The 18996-nt window shown below is 39.6% G+C and overlaps 1 protein-coding gene across 1 annotated transcript in view; it reads left to right on the forward strand.

The window, feature by feature from the left end:
- Positions 1–18996, forward strand: part of cblb (Cbl proto-oncogene B, E3 ubiquitin protein ligase) — a 125714-nt gene that overhangs the window by 50165 nt on the left and 56553 nt on the right. The window contains exon 4 of the mRNA XM_036595698.1: positions 14047–14193. Within this exon, the coding sequence (XP_036451591.1) occupies positions 14047–14193 (147 nt within the window). The remainder of the gene's footprint in view (positions 1–14046; positions 14194–18996) is intronic.

An 18996-nucleotide genomic window follows, 5' to 3' on the forward strand; every position in this document is an offset into this window, starting at 1 on the left:
AATCCATGTTCCAATATGACAGCTTCATACTGCTGTCATTGCTAATAAGTGATGTTTTGTCACAGACGGCTGGTCTGCCGGATAAAAGGAGCGCAGTGAGCAGCGAGGCTCTTCAGATGTCTGGCGCCTCCCTGGTGTTTTAGCGGCTTAAGGAATGTTTTCCATCTGTGGGCAAAAAAGTTTGTTTTATCATACAGTACATTTCAGACATCGTGACGATACGCTAATGAGGAGAAAAACCTCTTGTCAGTTTATAAGAGGGTTCCTATATTATATATTATACGCTGTCATCTCCGCACGGTTATCCTACTGTCTGCTTAATGGCAGCATCTGTGAATCGTGTTAGTGTTATACTACGGATTATGCAGTTATATTAGTCTGTACAGCTGCATATTTAGTTCATTACATGTAATGCTGTGATGATTACTCAGTTAAAAATACTAATCATTTATTTAAATATACCTCACTGATCTAATGGCATTGATTAGATGGGAGTTTGCATGGTCATGATTCATATTGTCCGCAGCTCTTTACATCATGTTAAACGTTTATAGTGAATGGACCAATAATAGAGCTTACAAATTACTAATCTTATTCTGTTAACTTCTAGTCAAAATAAAAAAAAAATCTTTATGTAAAATTACTATTTTTGGAGATTTTTGGAGTTATGGCAATTGGCTATTGGCCTCTTTTACAGTAGAAATAGTCTAATGGACACTCATTTATAGAGGCCTACTTTACTTACTCATTTCTATACTTTTCTATTATTATTATAATGTATATACCAATTATATATTTCAACCAAATAGTGTTTATATTTTTTTAATGAAGTATTTTTAGTAAAGTATTTTGAAATCTTACAGTGGGTAATTTTTTAAATTTTCTGCAGAAATCACTTTTTGATATGTAAACAAAGTCATTTAGAGCAGTTTGATATGAAGTTCTACAGTTCTATTCTAGAGAAAATGCTGAGTCAAGTTTCTTGACATGGTGGTGAGAGGGACCAGGGGTCGTGATGTGTCCAACACAGATATAGCCATTTTATTTACTATCCCAAACCACCAGTGAACCTACACGTCTTCTTATATGAAACTTATATGTAATGTTGATGAAGGTAAAATAGTAATAAATCTGAAATAATAAGGTTGCATTAGGGACTATTTTACTTTCTGACGCCTGGAGTGTCGCCCTCCGTCACGAATGCATTTTAAAGTTGTTTCAGGCCGAAGTCTTAACTCAAAACTATGTTAAAACAATGTCACAGGCATTAGGCTGCATATTCATCACCATTTCAATTAATAACTTTCTGTGAGGCAGCTTTTAGAGGCATGAAATGCTTTAGACGTCTGGTTCCTATCACCACCACTGTGAAGAACTCTGTCTTCTCTTGATTTTAAGTTTCTCTAGAACAGAACAAGTTAGAATGAGTTTATTCACATCATAACTGTTTGTTAATGCAGGTTTCTAAAACGTTCAGCTTTAAGGCCTAATTAATCGATTAAGCATCAAAAAGAAACAGTTCTTAATTACTAATATAATTGGATGTGACTATAATTCCATATATAATATGAAGCACAGCAGAGATATGTGGTTAGACAGTAAATGGTCTTAATACTGGTGAAAAATAAATGGGGTTGTGATGTTAAAAGTCTGATATCAGACAGCCCTTGAGGATGTTTACTGGTTCTTTTTTCTCTGATGGTCTTTAGGCTTGTTCCTCTGTTCTCTTGTTCTCCTGCTTGCATTACTCTCTGCTCAAATGCTCAGGCTCTACCCTTACCGTCTCTGTTTATTTCCAGCTGTGACTTGAAGGAGTGTAAGCGTTTGACTGTTAAGAATACATGTGTGGCTTTTTATACACACCCTCATACACTCACACAGGAACTTTGAGTCACAGAGAGATCAATGGCCATAAATACATTTTAATGACTCACTAATTCTCTAGTAAGTGAATACGTGGCATGAGATTAATGGAGGTGTGTGTGTGTCTGTGTGTGTAAAGTAAAGTAAAGTAAAGTCTGCACTTCGTTTGTTTAATTTCCAAGTAAAACGCCCGTTAAGTACAAATCATTCATTTTCCAGCATCAGGACAAAAGCAGAAAACATATATTTGACAGAAAATTACGCAAAACTTTTAGAAACAAATGTAGTCTCATTTTCAGCATTTCAGTATTTAGTGTTGTCTTTATTACAGCTTCCATTCTTGCGAGGAGGCCTGCGTCCAGTTTTTCCAGGAAATCTGCAGGGATATTTTTCCACAGCTCCAAAGTTCAGTCTTAGAAGTTGGTTGCGTTTGCTGCAAGAGTCGAGGTTGATTTTCTCCTGTCTCTCAGAGATGAAAGCCTTTAGTATTGTTTATCTGTGGGTGGCCGTTTCGGTGGTCTGCCTGGTCTTGCACGGTGGTTAGGAGTCCCATTTTCTCCATGTCATTTAATGCTTATTTGAAACTCATTTGATTTTCTTTGCAAGTGAAAGATGTTTTATCTAATTTCCTTCGAAATATTTCCTTTAAGATGAATAACTTGTACTTAACGACTGTTTGGGCTGGAAGCTAATCAAAAAGTGAATAATGAATTAATTAATATGTACATACACTGTTAGAAATAAAGGTTCTGTGCAGGTACATTTTTCGTTCATCAAGGTACAAACAATGGAAATGTTCCCTCAAAGGTACGACAGTGGTTTAAGGTCCAGGTTTGAACCCTAAATAAGAGATCTTCCAGGTGAAAAGTACATATTTGTACCTTTTCATAACCGAATGTTTTAAAACAGAACAATAAAATAAAAGCCTGGAGACGAGACGGGGTGTGTGGAGTCAGTACAACTCAGAAAATATAATTTCAATAGATTATGGTTCAGTTATGTTCCCTGACTAAAGGTACTGAGCTGTACCCTTGAGGGTCCCATCCCGGTGACAAGAGGGGCACTGCCCCAGTGACAGTTTAGTACCTTTTAATCTGAGAGGGTAGGCAATGTGAATGTGCCGTCACATTCTGACAAGGTATGAAAACAAGTAAGTGTGTGTGTGTGTGTGTGTGTGTGTGTGTGTGTGTGTGTGTGGTGCAAAGAGATCTTGGCTGAGGTCTGGTCTTGCAACACACTTGTCTTTCAGTTGGCTCTTGAGACGCCTTGACTGTGTAAAGGCTGAGCTTGAGACACTGACCTTTGTCGCTCACTGACCTAAGTGTTGTCGACGTCTCGAAGGCTTTAAAAGAGATGTGATCGGTCCGAGATCAGCACTCTGTTCCACCACCTGCTGTTGCTGCATGAGCTCTGGAACACACATACGCTCTCCCCTCCGCTTCTGCTGACCCCCAACACGCACAGGCACACACAAGCACCCATACAGTACACACACACACGTATATACGCCACTTTGCTCCGGCGTGCTGAGTCATGTTCAGCTGTGTGAGGAGTGGATCTGTTCAGACATCCGGCACTGTTGACCACAGAGCAAACAGAGATGCACATAAAGAAAATCTAATATTTAGAGAAATCTTGAAAGTGCCTCTAATAAAGCTGAGTGATTTCAGTCATTAGTGAAATTTGTTAAGTCCACTTTACTAGTCTAATGCTGTTCTTTATGGTATTACCTGGGAGTTTGTTTTTTGTTGGTTTTTTGTTTGTTTGTTGAGTTGTAGGGCTAAAGTGAACGTCTTGGCAATTTGGGAAAATTAAACAAGTACGTAATGCCGTTCAAAACGACCAGTTGAATCCTTTACTTCACAGCACCTCCCCAGGTAAAACTAAGCTAGCTCGAATAGGGATTGTGCATCTTTTCGAACTGCCATTAACACAGTCTCCTGCTTACGGATGGCTATGGCATCGCCAGCGATTAAACACCTGATCTCCTGACGAATGAGCCAGTGCTTAGCTGGTTGTGTTATTTGGAGGTCCATTTGTAAACAGTGAGTGCGTTTACATGCACTTAATAATCCAATAACTGCAGAAAATCAGATTTTCTCAGTAATCCGATCAACACGTTTACATGCACTTGTGTAATCAGATAATGGGGAAACTCCGGGTCTACATTAGTCAGACAAGAATCAGATTTCAGCTTTGTAACCAGCCAGTAAACTCACAGAAGAAGACGTGACGTAAACGTAACGTAAAACTCAAACTTTACGCCGCAGCATTTTTTCGAACATTGCTCCACTTTATCTGAGAATATGAACGTGCATCATCTAGAAGATGAAGAATATTTAAATCCTTTATTTCGTGTTTGGCTTCAGCGTCGCTTAAAAGTGTTTTGCTGCGTCTCGTGGCAACACTGCTCGCTTATTTCTGGTACCGGCATCATTTCGCGCATGCGCAAGCTGAGAAATCTGAAAGAAATCAGAGTAAGAGTTTACATGCACTGAGCAATCCGATTACTGAGCTAAAATCCAGCTCTTTTTATCAGATTTCTTAATCGGATTTCAAGATTGGAGTATGGCAGAAATCTGATTATGATCGGATTATTGAGTGCATGTAAACGCACTCAGTGTTTAAACACTACAAACATAAATCAAACACTTTTCCTTGACCCGGGCCCTTTATGTAGAGGATAGGAGAGTGACCTTTGAAAGCTTTCTCTAGTGCAGCACTGCCCAAGAAGTGTGTTCGCACGGCACTGGAGGAGAGCTGTGTTTGGGTTTAAAATGTGTGGAATGGCATTTTTAAAACGGCTCAGTCCAGCTCAGAGGACACTGCTCAGGGTGGCGTGTGTGTGTGTATGTTCACGCTGCTGTTGGTGTGAGGCAGAGGCGTCACGCAGCACTTCAGGAGCACAGCAGGAATTAGCATATGTGATGTGCCCGTGCGCCGCCATTACTGTTCTGTTTTTAATTCAATTTCTCTTTCCTCAGGACAAGTGCTGTGTAGTAGGATTAACTCACGCTGTCACGCTTAAACACACACACACACACCATCCTCAAAGGTTCCTCTGCATGTTATCAGTCTGTACCATATCAGGTTTATACAGATTATGTGATTATACACTAGGTGTGGGTGTGAGTGTTTATCTCTGAAAGAGATGGAGTCTGGATTAAACTAGGCCTTTGTAAAACCCATCTGGGCCTGCTCAGGAGTAGAGGTCTGACTCTTTCTCTCCCAATACCAATTACAAAACTTGAGCTCAGGATATTGTCTGAGCACCAATTTCATTTTAAAATCATATCATATAATGTGCTGTTACACTTGAAGGGTTCATTGCCAAAACATGATATACAGTCATATGCAAAAGTTTGAACAAGCCAGCCCAACGTGTTTTGTTGATCTTCTAAGTGAAAATAAGTGAACATCCTCTACATATAACTTTATATATATATATATATATATATATATATATATATATATATATATATATATATATATATATATAAAAAGCATTTTTCTGCAGACCACAGTGTGCATCTATAGAGGAAGTGTTCACTTATTTTCTATTTTCACTTATAAAATCAACAAAATATGTAATTTGACCAGGGGTGCACAAACATTTGCATACAACTGTATCTCTTTTAATAAATATTTTAACCTCTTCTTAATTATTTTAGGGTTAAATGTTAAAGCCTAAAAATTTGTTTGCTGAAAAAGCTGGTATGAAGCAAAACATTGGCTAATTAGAAAAGCCTCTCCTGCCCAGGGCTTTTATTCTACTGTGCTGTGTCACGCTTCATTAAGAGAGACTTTTATTTTGACACTGCAGTGTTTTATAGTAAAACACATGGTGCGTTTCATATTTGCAAAGAAACATCTTGTTAAGTGTGTTTGCCTGTGATGTGATCATTCATAATCAGTTTTTGTCATTTTTCAGTTTTTGACATAATTGAAAAAAAATAAATGTTGCCCTTTACATCGTGTGTAAATGTCATGAAGACTGAACTAAAAGAAACGGCCCAGAACGACTTGGCAAAACGTCTGGTTCCATTGACTTACATTAAAATTAAAGTAGGTTTCTTCCTTCTCCTGTAAAGTCACCATTTTGGAGATACGAGGTTTTCGTCCGACAACAGCGATTTGTTGCACACTAGAGCTGCACAATGAATTGATTACAAAATGATAGTTAGCCCATGTGCACCTGCAGTTTTTAAGCTTGTTTAACAATAACACTATGCTAAAAATGAAGAATAATATTCTGAGCATAATAAAGACCTATGTGTGCTTGTTGTAGAGAAGAGTTTGTATTTTTATTTTATGTTTTACTTACATATTTTCGAAATCTGCAGTAACCACACACTATTTATCATTTTCATAACCGCTAACTGTTGCTAACCATCGGCCGCCTTTGAGGGGGGAGTGTTGATAAAACAAAGACAAGTAAAATTAATGCAGAATTGTAGGTTAGTTATGTGACCAAAAGCAGCTTAATGTTTTTTTGAACTTAAAGTCAACTATCGTTCCGTGTTCTGAATACATAATTTTTTCCAACCGCCAATCTCCCACTCGACGTGCATTTGTGTATTGAATCTTTAGCGTGTAGCTTGATTATGGGTGTGACATTCATGTTCCCCACCACAAATAAACAGATCAGCATGATTGCCGCTCAGCTCTTTTGCATAACCCTCATCCAGAACGAGAGAAAGCAGAGCGAGCAGTGTTTGATGTGTCGTCTCTTGTCGCATTATAGCATGATGTTCTGTGTGAAGTATATCATTTAGTAGATGCTTTGTAGATGCTCAGTCTATTTTTAATTAACTTTCAACTAAATGTCTGTTATATGTAACTGAACTTGAAGTTGTGTGTGAAAGGTTCTATTACATTTAACCCTAACCTTAACCCTAACCTTAACCCTAACCTCAAGGTACACCTACTCCTAGACCTACCCCTAACCTTAATGCTGTTGGTAATCAAGTATCACCAGAGAGTTTGTTAATAACATATCGCTGCTGTCAGAACAAAACTCCAAACAGTATCTCCAAAATGACGACTTTACAGGGGAAGGAAAAAACATACTCTACTTTTAATGTAAGTCAATGGAACCAGACGTTTTTCCAAGTCATTTTGGGCTGTTTCTGTTTGTCCATTCATCATGAAATTTACACACAATGTAAAGAGCAACCAGCATTTTCAAATGATCTCAAAAACTGAAAAACAACAAAAAGGCCGATATGAGGTTTTGTTCAAACAGCAGGTATCTGTGGATCATCTATAGGGGACCATCCAAATAAAGTGTGACCAAAATTGAATGGAGTGAAGTGTCCGTCAGATTTGATTCATCAACCAAACCTGCGTGGGTGTTTTAGTTTAGCCAGAATCAAGCATGTTCTGTGGTGAGCGGAGCTGTTATCATGCTAGCTTAGCTGATGCTCACCAACTCCTGTCTTAATTAGCAGCACTGTTTGATATTTGAGCAATTTTTGGCCAGATGGATTGATATTTATTGATTGATGCTTTGAAAATCGTGCACTGTGTTCACCTATTTCTTCACCGTGTAAGCAAACATTTTATTATGCTCCACTTCGAAATGACGCAGGACGAGACGGCACAAAGCAACATGCGTTTACATGGCTTACGGCGCTTAGTTAGGAGGCATGAATCGAGTGTATGTCGCCCAGCCATAACTGCTGATCATTTTCATATATGGATTAGACAGAGGGAGTGTGAGTAAGTGTGAGTGTGACTCTGTAGCGGTAGTCATTGCTGGGTTCCTTTAAAGCCTGTGAGGCATTCTGTTGTTTGCAGCAAACCGTGCCAGCAGCCTTGTTCTTGAATTTCATCCATTCTTGATTGCGTATTTAAGCGATCTGTTCAGAGAGAGAGAGAGAGAGAGAGATAGAGAGAGAGAGAGAGAGAGAGAGAGAGAGAGAGAGAGAGAGAGAGAGACAGAGAGAGAGAGAGAGAGAGAGAGAGAGAGAATTACGCAAAGCCGTTCTGCTCAGGCCTTCGAGCCACATGCCTGCGGTGGTTTTGAGTTTGAGGGCACTTCCTCAATCAGTATATTCACTTCTGAGAGCCTTGACTGGATGTTCATTTCTTCACTCTGCTGGACTTGAGTGTGTGCAAATTACAGCCTGACTGATATATCAGCTGGACGATAACATCAGCCGATATTTAAGCTATGCAGATTTGTCAGTATTGGCAAAAAACTCTGATAATGCACCAGTATTTTGTGTTTTATATTGTAATGAATAGGAAAACCATAGGTGGCTATTCACAGCTGACCACTGTTAGGCAGATACAGTGAGGGCAAACAAGTATTCGCTTTTGTGTTTTGTAATTTAATATAGCCTCCTTTGCATATATCCAGTGCATATATACACTTCAGATGTATACACAAAGTCTTTAGACTTGGTCAAAAAAATACATATTTATAAACGTAAACAAAAATGCATTATAAAAACGAAAATGATTCAGTGTATTCAGACGTCACAAATGAGTAATAGTACTTTGCTGCAGAGCTGTTGTTGGCAGTTACAGCTTCAAGACATATACAGTAAACAGTAATTAGAACTTTGCAGCGTTGCGGGTTCAATTTTCTGGCCTATTCCTCTTGGCAAACTGTCTCCAGTTCCCCAAGTTTACAAGGGTCCCTTGTAAACAAAGTCCTCCATAGATTTTTAATGGGATTCAAATCAGGACTTTCAGTAGGCCATGCAGGCACTTTCATTGCTACGATACCTGATATGTCCCAGCACATCGCTCCATTCATTCATTTGGTTTCTTTGAAGGATGTGTAGTGCCCTAGTAACATCTGCGGAGAGGCAGCATCCTATCGTGACGCTCCCACCTCCATGCTTCACTGTGGATGTGGTGTTCTTGGGATCGTTCTTGGGAAGTAGAGCTCTTCTTTCTCCAAATATAATGAGCTGAATTATTGCTGGTGTTCGAAATAATTTCTGACTCTTGCAAATTTTAGACACACATTTCTGTTCGTACATCCAGTTTGAAAGTATATTATTCAGTATATTATTATTATTATTATATAACAAACCTTGTTTTCTCTCACTGTACATCCATAACACACTTTTAAAATGAAATTTTTGTTGTTTAATTAAGTGTTTGACCATATAAAATTATATTGGCTAGTATTATCGGTTACACCCCTTAATGTCGGCAATGGTTGGGCCTAGTCACCATCGTTCAAGCCTTAGTATAAATATGTCCCTGATTTCAAGGACCCATGGCTTATGTGATGGTTGAGCTCACCAGGGTTTGGAAAGCAGACACTGAGAGACGTCTGACCTGTACACCAGCAGCCTGGAGAGCAGTGAAAAGTGAGCAGGAGTCCATTAAGGCTAGGAAATGGACTGCACATTCGCTGACTCTGGGATGGATTGAGAGCTGCTGGAGCGTTTAGGGAGTGGTTGACCGCTATGTGAGGAGGGAAATGTGTTCTTGTTGGTCCAGCAGAAGCCGGTAATAAGATAAGGAGGCTGCTCTGAGAGCTGAAACCGTGAGCTGCATTTAGGCGAACGGATAGCTGCACAGTGGAGAACTGGAAATGGTGTTACTTTGGTCAATCATTGACCAGCTCAAGAACTGGCATACACACTGCACTGATGGAGCTAGAGCTTTAGTTTAGCTGTTAAAGGTGTGACAAATGCTGCTGCCTTTCATTTAAGCATTACACATTACTGGCTTCTCAGCAGTTTACAAACAAAGACTAATAGAGCAGGAATTTTACTTTAGCAGAATATAATATACATTTCAGAGAAAGCAGAGACAGAGAGGAGTTTGCAACGATATGCAAATTCTACAATGCAATATGTATTGCCATTTTTGCATCAGGATAAAAGACAAGAAATGCAAACATAACTTTCGCATTAATGTATTTCCTTATTTATCTTTTGGTTATTCCCAATTTTTTCCTCAAAAAAAGACTCATTGTTTGGGCTGTTTTCTTAGAAGCCATACAATGAATAATGAAAACATCTATAAACAATAAACCAAGACATATATTACATGTTGCACATGCAAACCTGTGTTGTTACTGCTTGTAAAATTAAAGCAAACAAAAATGTGTGGACTGTGAGGCTACATTTCAAATTAAAATGAATTTACATTCAGATCTTGTGTTCTTATAAAGTGTAGCTCTTAACTTCTGGCTGAAATGAGTGTGAGGGTTTTCTAACGTGGGTCTGTCAATCCCAGAAAACTGCAGAATCCAGGCCTCTCAACAACCAAGAACCAAGTAGCTATCAAACTATAAGCATCTCTGTGGAGTCATTTGGTTGCTGCTTCACAGTCGGCACTTTACGGCTGTTTTAATCCCATATGGAGAAGTAGCCGCTGCAACTTGTCTTCTCAGACATTTGAGTGACATGTTCAGGAATGTATAAGCGTAGTTGAGGTATTATCACTGGTACTTGCGCAGTGTCAGCATGCTGCCACCGTTGGGATGTGCCACTGTTTGCCCATCATTATTGTACTCGACTGGGAAACAGAAGTGTTCCCAAACAGGAGATGAATGCAAAGATAAATCTTGCTGGAAGAGGTGGGTGATGTGGCAAAAATATAATATTACAGTACTTGATAAGCATAAATCATATTTATTTTGTTCAGCCATCTGATCAGATCAGTTGGAATGGAGAAAAAAGAATCAGTAGTGCTGCATTTTAAAAAAATACTGTCAAAAACTTAAATTACAATGATTTTTATTCAGTATCTGGCATACTGTGTTGGAGTTAAACAGGACTATTTTTGCATACTGACAATATAAATTACATGTCGTGACATAATATTGTAACATGATTTATCACAATAGCAGTCTATGTGGTCATATTGCACAGACCTACTTGCTGTCTCTTCCTGCCATTTCAAGCAGCTTGGCTAATCACCCATCCAGGGTATACAGAGCTGAAGTTAGCTTCTCATTCACCAGCTTCTTTTTCAAATTTTCCTGAGGCACCAGAGCGTAACTGCTGCACCGTTTAAGGTGGAACAGAAAATTTCTGTGAGAAGCTAATCTCAGCTTATTCAAGGTGGTCTATCCAAACCAGTTTTTTCCAGTTCTGAGAGCCACGCAGCAACTTTTTTATGTTCATAGTTTTAGGAGTGCCATGGATTGTGTTAAATACAACTACAGAAACTGTTCCTGATGTGATGAATTTTATAATGTGAAAAGCAGCCACATTCGATTCACAGCGTGTATCGTCTTGCAACTCCAGTATCAAAAATAAATCAATATTAATATGTGTATCGTGACACCCTTAGCTGATACTGATACAATTCTGATACCATTGTGCATCCCTGATATCAATATCAGGATACACACACACATTTTCTAAACCGCTTATCCTTCTGGGTTTGGGGGGGGGGCTATCCCAGCGGTGATTGGGCGGAAGGAAGGGTACACCCTGGACAGGTCGGCAGTCTATTGCAGGATAGACACACAGACATTTACATTCACACACACACTCACACCTAGGGGCAAGTTAACGTGTCCAGTCAGCCTGACTGCATGTCTTTGGACTGTGGGAGGAAACCCACGCAGACAAAGGGAGAACATGAAAACTCCAAAACAAAAAAACAAATACATTTTAAAAATCTTTAGGAAACAAAATGTTGTGTTGCTAATCTGAAAGCCTGTGAAACCAGAAGTGCTGATGACTTTCTTAAAGTTGTGTTTTTGTCAGGAAGTTACTCTGAACTTGCATGCTAATTTATGGGCATGTAATTGTGTACAGGTTTAAACAAAGGCTGTTGATTAAAGCAGACTGCTTACCCAAATCCAGAGAGCCCCAGAGGGAGAGAGAGAGAGAGTGTGTGAGAGAGTTTGAGAGTTGAGGAACAGTTTGTGAAGCGTCAGGAGAGGAAACATTTCTCCTGGGATCTTCAGGTGTCCTTCACTTGGAGGAGTCGCACAAAGCAGCGTTGAAAATAGTACTTTATGTGGTGTGTGTGTGTGTGTGTGTGTGTGTGTGTGTGTGTGTGTGTGTGTGTGTGTGTGTGTGTGTGTGTGCATGCCTCTGAGGGCCTAGTTATCTGCTCTTTGCAGCCTAGCTCCTTGCGGGCTCGTGCCTCCAGCATAGTCACCCTGCCTAATTGAGTGTCACCTGAAAGGTTGAGCTGAAGTGCAGTGCGTTAGAGAGAGAGAGAGAGAGCGGGCGAGAGAGATTGGCACTGAGCTTGGGGGTGACATTCCCTTGACTTCACTCCGTCATTCTGATGAAGTTTATGGCTAAAAATGCCAAAGGAAAAAACCTGTGAACTCATAAAAGTTGTAGTGCTGTTGTGTTCGGTATATCGTAAAAGCTTTTAATATAGTCTGTTATGTTTATTGGTGTGTGTGTGTGTGTGTGTGTGTGTGTGTGTGTGTGTGATTAGTGCTCGATGGGATGTTTATTTGTACTTTTAATGCTTTCTGCACTCTCCTCTCTTCTCAGTACACTCAGTAGAGCATATTGTAAAACATATTGACATAATCTATCACGATAACCATAACTATTGTCATTATGCCCATCCCTATTAGTTAGACTTGTGCAGCCAGATGTGATCTCATAACGAGAATACACATCTGGGGACAGCTTTTGCTGCTGGATTGCACCACAAACAAAATTACACCCCCTTTAAATCCACCCTAAATTCCTCTAGTCCATTCTCTTTCAATGTCCGGAGTAATCAATAACACAAGCAAAACAAGGGAACAAGCGCAATACTGACATTAGTTAACAAACCTGTGCTTTCCTTAAAGGAGGTAATGCATGTCTTAACTGCATGTAATGTGTTCTCTGCACACTTGACCCATATCTATGTGCTTATTTGGTATATTTCATGAGGGATTTGCAGCCATGCTTATTTGCGTCAAATTAATGGGCTAAAAACAGTCTTGCAGTTCTGTTGGACTACTTCGAGCTCTGCCTTCATGAGGCCTTGGATTGGTTTGGAAATTTCACACACAGTTTGTTCCCACCGTAATAAGTCTAAGTTCACATCTACATAAAGCCTGAAATTTCTCTTGGTTATCCACAAATGTTCTCATTACAAAATTAAATCTGGCCCTGTGAGATTAATCTAAAGTAAAAGATTTGGGTAAAGATGATGCAGGTAGGGCTGAACGATTTATCGTCTTCATATTGAAATCGCAAGAACTGGAATTTTAATTAAATTCACAAGTTTTAAGTGAAGAAATTAAATCTAATAATGCAGATCTCATGAACTGGCTGTCTGGCACTTTCAGCAGAAGACATTCAAGCCAAAAGTAGATGTGCTTGTGTTCTTGGCCAGAAAAGGCCCGAAGCTTAATTTTTAGAAAAGATATATGAATCGGACAGAAAAATCACAATTAGATATTCAGCTCCAGATGCAGACCAGTTATTCATACGCTACAACTTGAAATGGCACCAATCTGATACCAGTGAAGGGCAGATATTATCAGAAAATGCTGGAAATGGAAGAGGGAAATGAAAAAGATCTGATCCAGTCCTGTAACAAGTCCAGCTTGAAATAACACACACTCACAGTTTGTGATGTGATGTTGTTAGCTGTGCACTATTTTCTGTGGGATAATAGGATGATTCAGCAGTTTCACCATAATAGCATAACTACTCTTAGGTGCTCATTGTTGGCAAAGTGCTCAAGTGTAGGAAAGATATCAGAACGATATCAGTATCAGCTCAATGCTCAATATTTCAGTGTCTGTATTGGGAAAAGAAAAGCTATATTGAAATCACAGCCTGTATCAATATAATATCATCACTAGTATTTACGTTATGCAGCCTTATATAGTAATAAAATGAAAAATAGAGGACCTGTCTCTTTTAATCTGAGGTGCTTGATGCATCCAAGTCTTTTCTCTGTTAGTAGAAGCAGGCAGTTCCCCCAGATATGGGTGGGGGGCAGTTTTTATGTTTAAAGTGTGGCTGCTGAGTGTCCTTCACACGCAGGTTCAGGTTATTAGCGCATTATTCACACTCCGTTTAAAGGACTTGGGTGAGACACATTAACTTCTAAACAAGCTCAAGGACAAGCTCATATCTCTGAACTCAACAGGGGGATGCTAAGGGCTCATTTTGCCTCCTCCATCTGCCTGTGTGCACACATGCCTGTGTGTGTGTGTGTGGAATGCTGATCACAACTGTGTGTACTGACCATGTGTTTCTCTCTCTCTCTCTCTCTCTCTCTCAGGCGAAACCTCACCAAGCTCTCGCTCATCTTCAGCCACATGTTGGCCGAGATCAAGGCCATCTTCCCTGAAGGCCAGTTTCAGGGAGACACTTTCCGCATCACCAAGGCCGACGCCGCAGAGTTCTGGAGGAGATTTTTCAGCGAAAAGTAAGACCTGATAACTTTCCCTGTTCATTCCGTTCTCCTCAGTGGAGCTTGGTGCAGATCCGTCAGTTTAGGGCAGACAGTATGGCTAAAATATAACATTTATTTATGCAGGGGTGGGTTAACCCACTGACGGTCTCATATACACTGGGACCCTGGAGTACAGTTAAACAGTAGGCCTAAAGGAAAATTAAGGAATATTTCTGTTAACATTAGGAGAAAATGTTAAACATAAAAACAATAAAAGAAATCTCAAACAAATAAATAAAACTAAATCAATAAAATGTGTATTTTTTTGCAGACCTTATTCATTCAAAAATAAACTGGATTAACAAAATCAGTGCAGACCTTGTTTGAGAACTGACACGGTGTCAATATTGGCCAATTTAAAGTGAACAGAAAGAGGGATCTTTAACAGTGCTGACATTAATCAAACCAGGGAAATCATGTAGTCACTTAAAGTGGTAGATTTTCATGTCTAATAAAGAGTAATTTTTAGCGACAAACACTCCCAAAATAACCCCCAAATGATCTATTGCTAAAGCACTTTTTAGCGAACTTTAAAAGTGCATTAATATTCCTCTTTACACACAATGTGTTAATTACTAATGTGATTAGTAATTAAACTAATGTGATTAGTAATTAAACTAATGTGATTAGTAATTAAACTAATTGTAAAGTAAAGAAAAGCTAGCTAGTTAGCTAACTGATCTTGTTTTATTTAGACTTGGATGTTATTTAATGTTAGACATCATGTTGAGCTGGGCGATATGGCAAAAATGCTATATCACAATCCACAAGGACGTTTCACAATGCACAGTGTGCCCTTATATATATTTTTCATCTATCTGACAACTATTAATACAGTTATTTGTATTTAACATTTTACATACAATGCTACACTAAATCCAAGTGATCAGGGCTAATTATGCTCTCTTTGTAATCAAACATGCAGTTCGAAAGTGTTTCTGAAGTACTTTAATATCCATAATTTATCATGATAAATATTGTCATATTGTCCAGCCCTAACATCATATTTAAAATGATTTCTAGCACATCCAGTGACCCAGATGGAATTCAGCTTGATGTAGAGTCTGTAAGTCGCCTCTGTCGGAAGAAAACCTTCCGTCTCCATTGTTGTCGTTTTTCAGTTTTTGACATAATTTGAACATAAATGTTGTCCCTTACATTGTGTGTAAATTTCATGAAGAATGGACCAAAAGAAACGGCCCTAAATTACTTGGAAAAATGTCTGGTTCCATTGACTTGCATTAAAAGTAAAGTAGGTTTTTTCCTTCTCCTGTAAAGTTACCATTTTAGAGATATGAGGTTTTCTTCAGACACCAGCGAAATACCTTTGCCATTGAGCTGTGCGTGTGGTACTTTTTCAGCTTCAGCAATCAAATAAAAACTGCGCCACCATCCAGATGATCCAGATGTGTCAGGGATTATACATTCCTCATTAACACCTTTCCACCAATCCCTAGCCGAATAATCCTTACCAGTTTGCTGCCACCATCGTTCTCATTGCAGATGTGAAGAGTTTTGTCCTTGACTCGATGCCGTGAGTAGCGTTTAGAGGCGACTGTGTTTGGCTGAGAGGTGTGTCAGTCATAATATTGCAGTTGTCAATAGGCCTGAATCTGCCTTTGCAGTTGTTGCGTGTTCTACGAGTACTGACTACCCACCATTTACTCAGAAAAGCACATCATGACTTCTTTCATCATGATAGTTCATCATCATCATCATAGTGCCCACCTGTACAGTCACTGAGCTCATAACCAGAGCCTTTTCCCGTTAATCATTACTCCTCCGTCCTTGGAGATGCAGAAACATGCTGTGCTGTTCCGGCTCTCTGGAGGCCTGTGACTGAGCGAGGTTAAGCGACCGGTCAGGCGTGTGCGGAAGGAGTTTTTCATTCAAATGCAGACTTTGCATACAGCTGCAGATAAGATTGGGCTGGATAAACCTATTTTAAGTGTGCATAGTGGGTGTTTGTGCATGTAGGCGTGTACGCACTTATTCACTAGCGTACATATCTTGAAACTAGGTCTGTTAAACGACTGAAACAATAAAATAATTTTAAAATAATTTGCCATTTAAAAGTGGCATCTGAACAAGATTGGTGGACTCTATCGTAGCAATGTACAGTGTTCATGCAGCTGGGGCTATCGCAGATAGTTTGAAGGGTCAAACAAGGAAAATATGTTAATGGTGGTAAAAAATGAGCAGCCTTAATCATTATTTGGGTTAACACAACTTTTTGACAGCTGTATTCTTTGTCTCTCTCTCTCTCTCTCTCTCTCTCTCTCTCTCTGTGTATATATTAGTCCAATTCTGAGTGGCCTGTTCGCTTGAGCTCTTAGGAGCTTGAATGCATTTACAGACATGTTTAATTCAAGCGTCTTTCTAAGTGTGCGAGGCTTCTGCATGTTAGATTATCTTCTCTGCTCAGGAGCTCATGCATGGGGTCAAACAGAGGACACACACTTACACAGACACACACACACACACACACGCGTAACTCGTGCATGGGGTTAAACAGAGGGCACATACAGTGGTTAGGAAAGAAAGGCCTCACAGTGGCAGAGCTAGTAGGGCAGAGGGCCAGTTTGTGTTCCTGAGCTTATTAATATCAGACACACACACACTCTTCCTCCTGGTGGAGCGGGAAGCAGTGCTCCTTAATAAACTATAGCATATCAGAGCTGTAACAGGATATACTCGGGAGATCATACTGCTCTTATCCTTTAGTTATTTATTTATTTCTCTTTGTCTTGCTCTCTCTTTCTTTTTCTCTACTTCTTAGAAGAAAAAGAGTTGAAGGAAACTTGATTGAATGTCTTTTTTTTTCTTTTTGTTGGCTTCAATCTCTCCCTCTTGTTCTCCCCCACTCTCTGTTTTTGGCATTAATGTCGTTTAATCTTATGTTTGTATTGATCAGTTCAGGGTTGGGATGTGCACGGGTGCTGAAGTACTCGGCTAACTGTTCTTGGTGTCAGTATTCAAATACCCAAATCCTTATTTGGGTATTTGTAACATTTCATCAATTGAGATTAACAGTGAGCCATTTTTTCATTGTATGCAGCTGGTAGGTCCAGGACTAAAGTGTTGAGGATGGCAGATTAGCTATCGTGCTTCCCAGCTGTGAACGCTTAGTAGCACCCAACTGACAACAGGCACTTCTCAAGCTCAAATAAACAAACATTACTTACTGCTGCCCTCAAAAGCTGTTACAGCACTAACTTGCTGTCTTTGACCTCTGACGTCTCAATAAATGTGTTTTCTGCTTTCATTTATTCCGTTTGCATCACAAGTGGATAAAATTGCACCCTATTTGTATTCTGTTGACGTCAGTATATGACTGTGAAAGTGAACAACTTTGGAAAATATGTAACGTTGAGGCAGGTTGAGAGCGTGAAATGACTTTATTAGGGGCATTCTGATGCTCATTGTCATAGCAGGGGTCACCATATAGGCAGGTAGGAAAAGATGCAGATCCACAATCAGACTTAATGGAGAGTAGCAGGGGTCAAATACAAGAAACAGGCTCAGAACTCAGGTATTGAACACGGAGACTTTGCAAACACACACTGGAGACAAAGGAGTATATGTAGCAGTCTTAATGAGTCCAAAAGGAGCTGTAGGTATATAGGAGAGGAGGAGAGTGGGTGGAGCCAAGGAAAGTCCAAGTCGAGTCTACCCAGAGAGGGCAAGACGTGAAAAGATATTTGCGGTCAGCTGAAACAATTCATTACAACCTTATAGCTAACTGTGCTAACTAGCTGCTGTTATCTGGTTCCTAAAACAGTGAGTGCGTTTAAATGCTCTTGAATAATCAGGTAATGGGAAACTCCGGATTTCTGCTTTGCAACCAGCCAATAAACTCACAGAAGAAGACGTGATGTAACCGTAACGTAAAACTCAAACTTCGTGCCGCGTTTTTTTTTTAAACATCGCGCCGCTTTACCGGAAAATATGAACTGACAACATCTAGAAAATGAAGAATATTCAAATCCCTTATTTTGTGTTTGGTTTCAGTGTCACTCCAAAAGTGTTTTGCTGCCATTGGCAAGGCTGCTCACTTATTTGTGGTACCGCCGTCATTCTTGCGCATACGCAGACTGAGAAATCCATTAGAAAACAGAGTAAGAGTTTACAAGCACTGAGAAATCTGATTACTGAGCTAAAATCCAGACTCTTTATCGGATTTCTTAATCAGATTTCTAGATCTGAGTATGGTATCCTATTATGATTGGATTATTGAGTGCATGTAACCAAGTGAAACAGTTTCTATGTTCTTAGTGTTACCATGACAAGCTAACATGTTGGCACATTGTCCAGTGAGGAGAAAATACAGCTCATTAGCTCATCTGAAGGGGCAGATTCTGTTACTCCTCACTCAGGCTTTAAGTGCTGAACACCTAAAATTTAGCCTTGCAGTAATTTTGACAATAATTTTGGTCAAAGTGTTTGTATTTCCCTCCTTGTGGTTATCTGAATATCTTCTCATCTCTAACAGATCAAAATTCGTCAGAATGCACATCCCTAGCTCAGGGCTGCTTTCCTGGATGCAGGCTAATCGTAATGCAAGACTAAGGCTGTATTTTCTTTACAGCGAAGTGAGCCCCCCCCCATTCATTTCTATAGACACAGGCGGCAGTTGTGCGTGGGGGGCCTGAGGGAGCAGAAGTGGAGCAGCCTGTTAAAAAAGTGATAAAATAGTTCAACTTTTCCCAACTTCATGCAAATGAGAAGTTCAGCTGGGCAGCAGCCAATCAGATTATGAAAAAAATTTTATTAAAA

Source organism: Colossoma macropomum, unplaced genomic scaffold (genome assembly GCF_904425465.1).
Source record: "Colossoma macropomum unplaced genomic scaffold, Colossoma_macropomum, whole genome shotgun sequence".
NCBI lineage: Eukaryota > Metazoa > Chordata > Actinopteri > Characiformes > Serrasalmidae > Colossoma > Colossoma macropomum.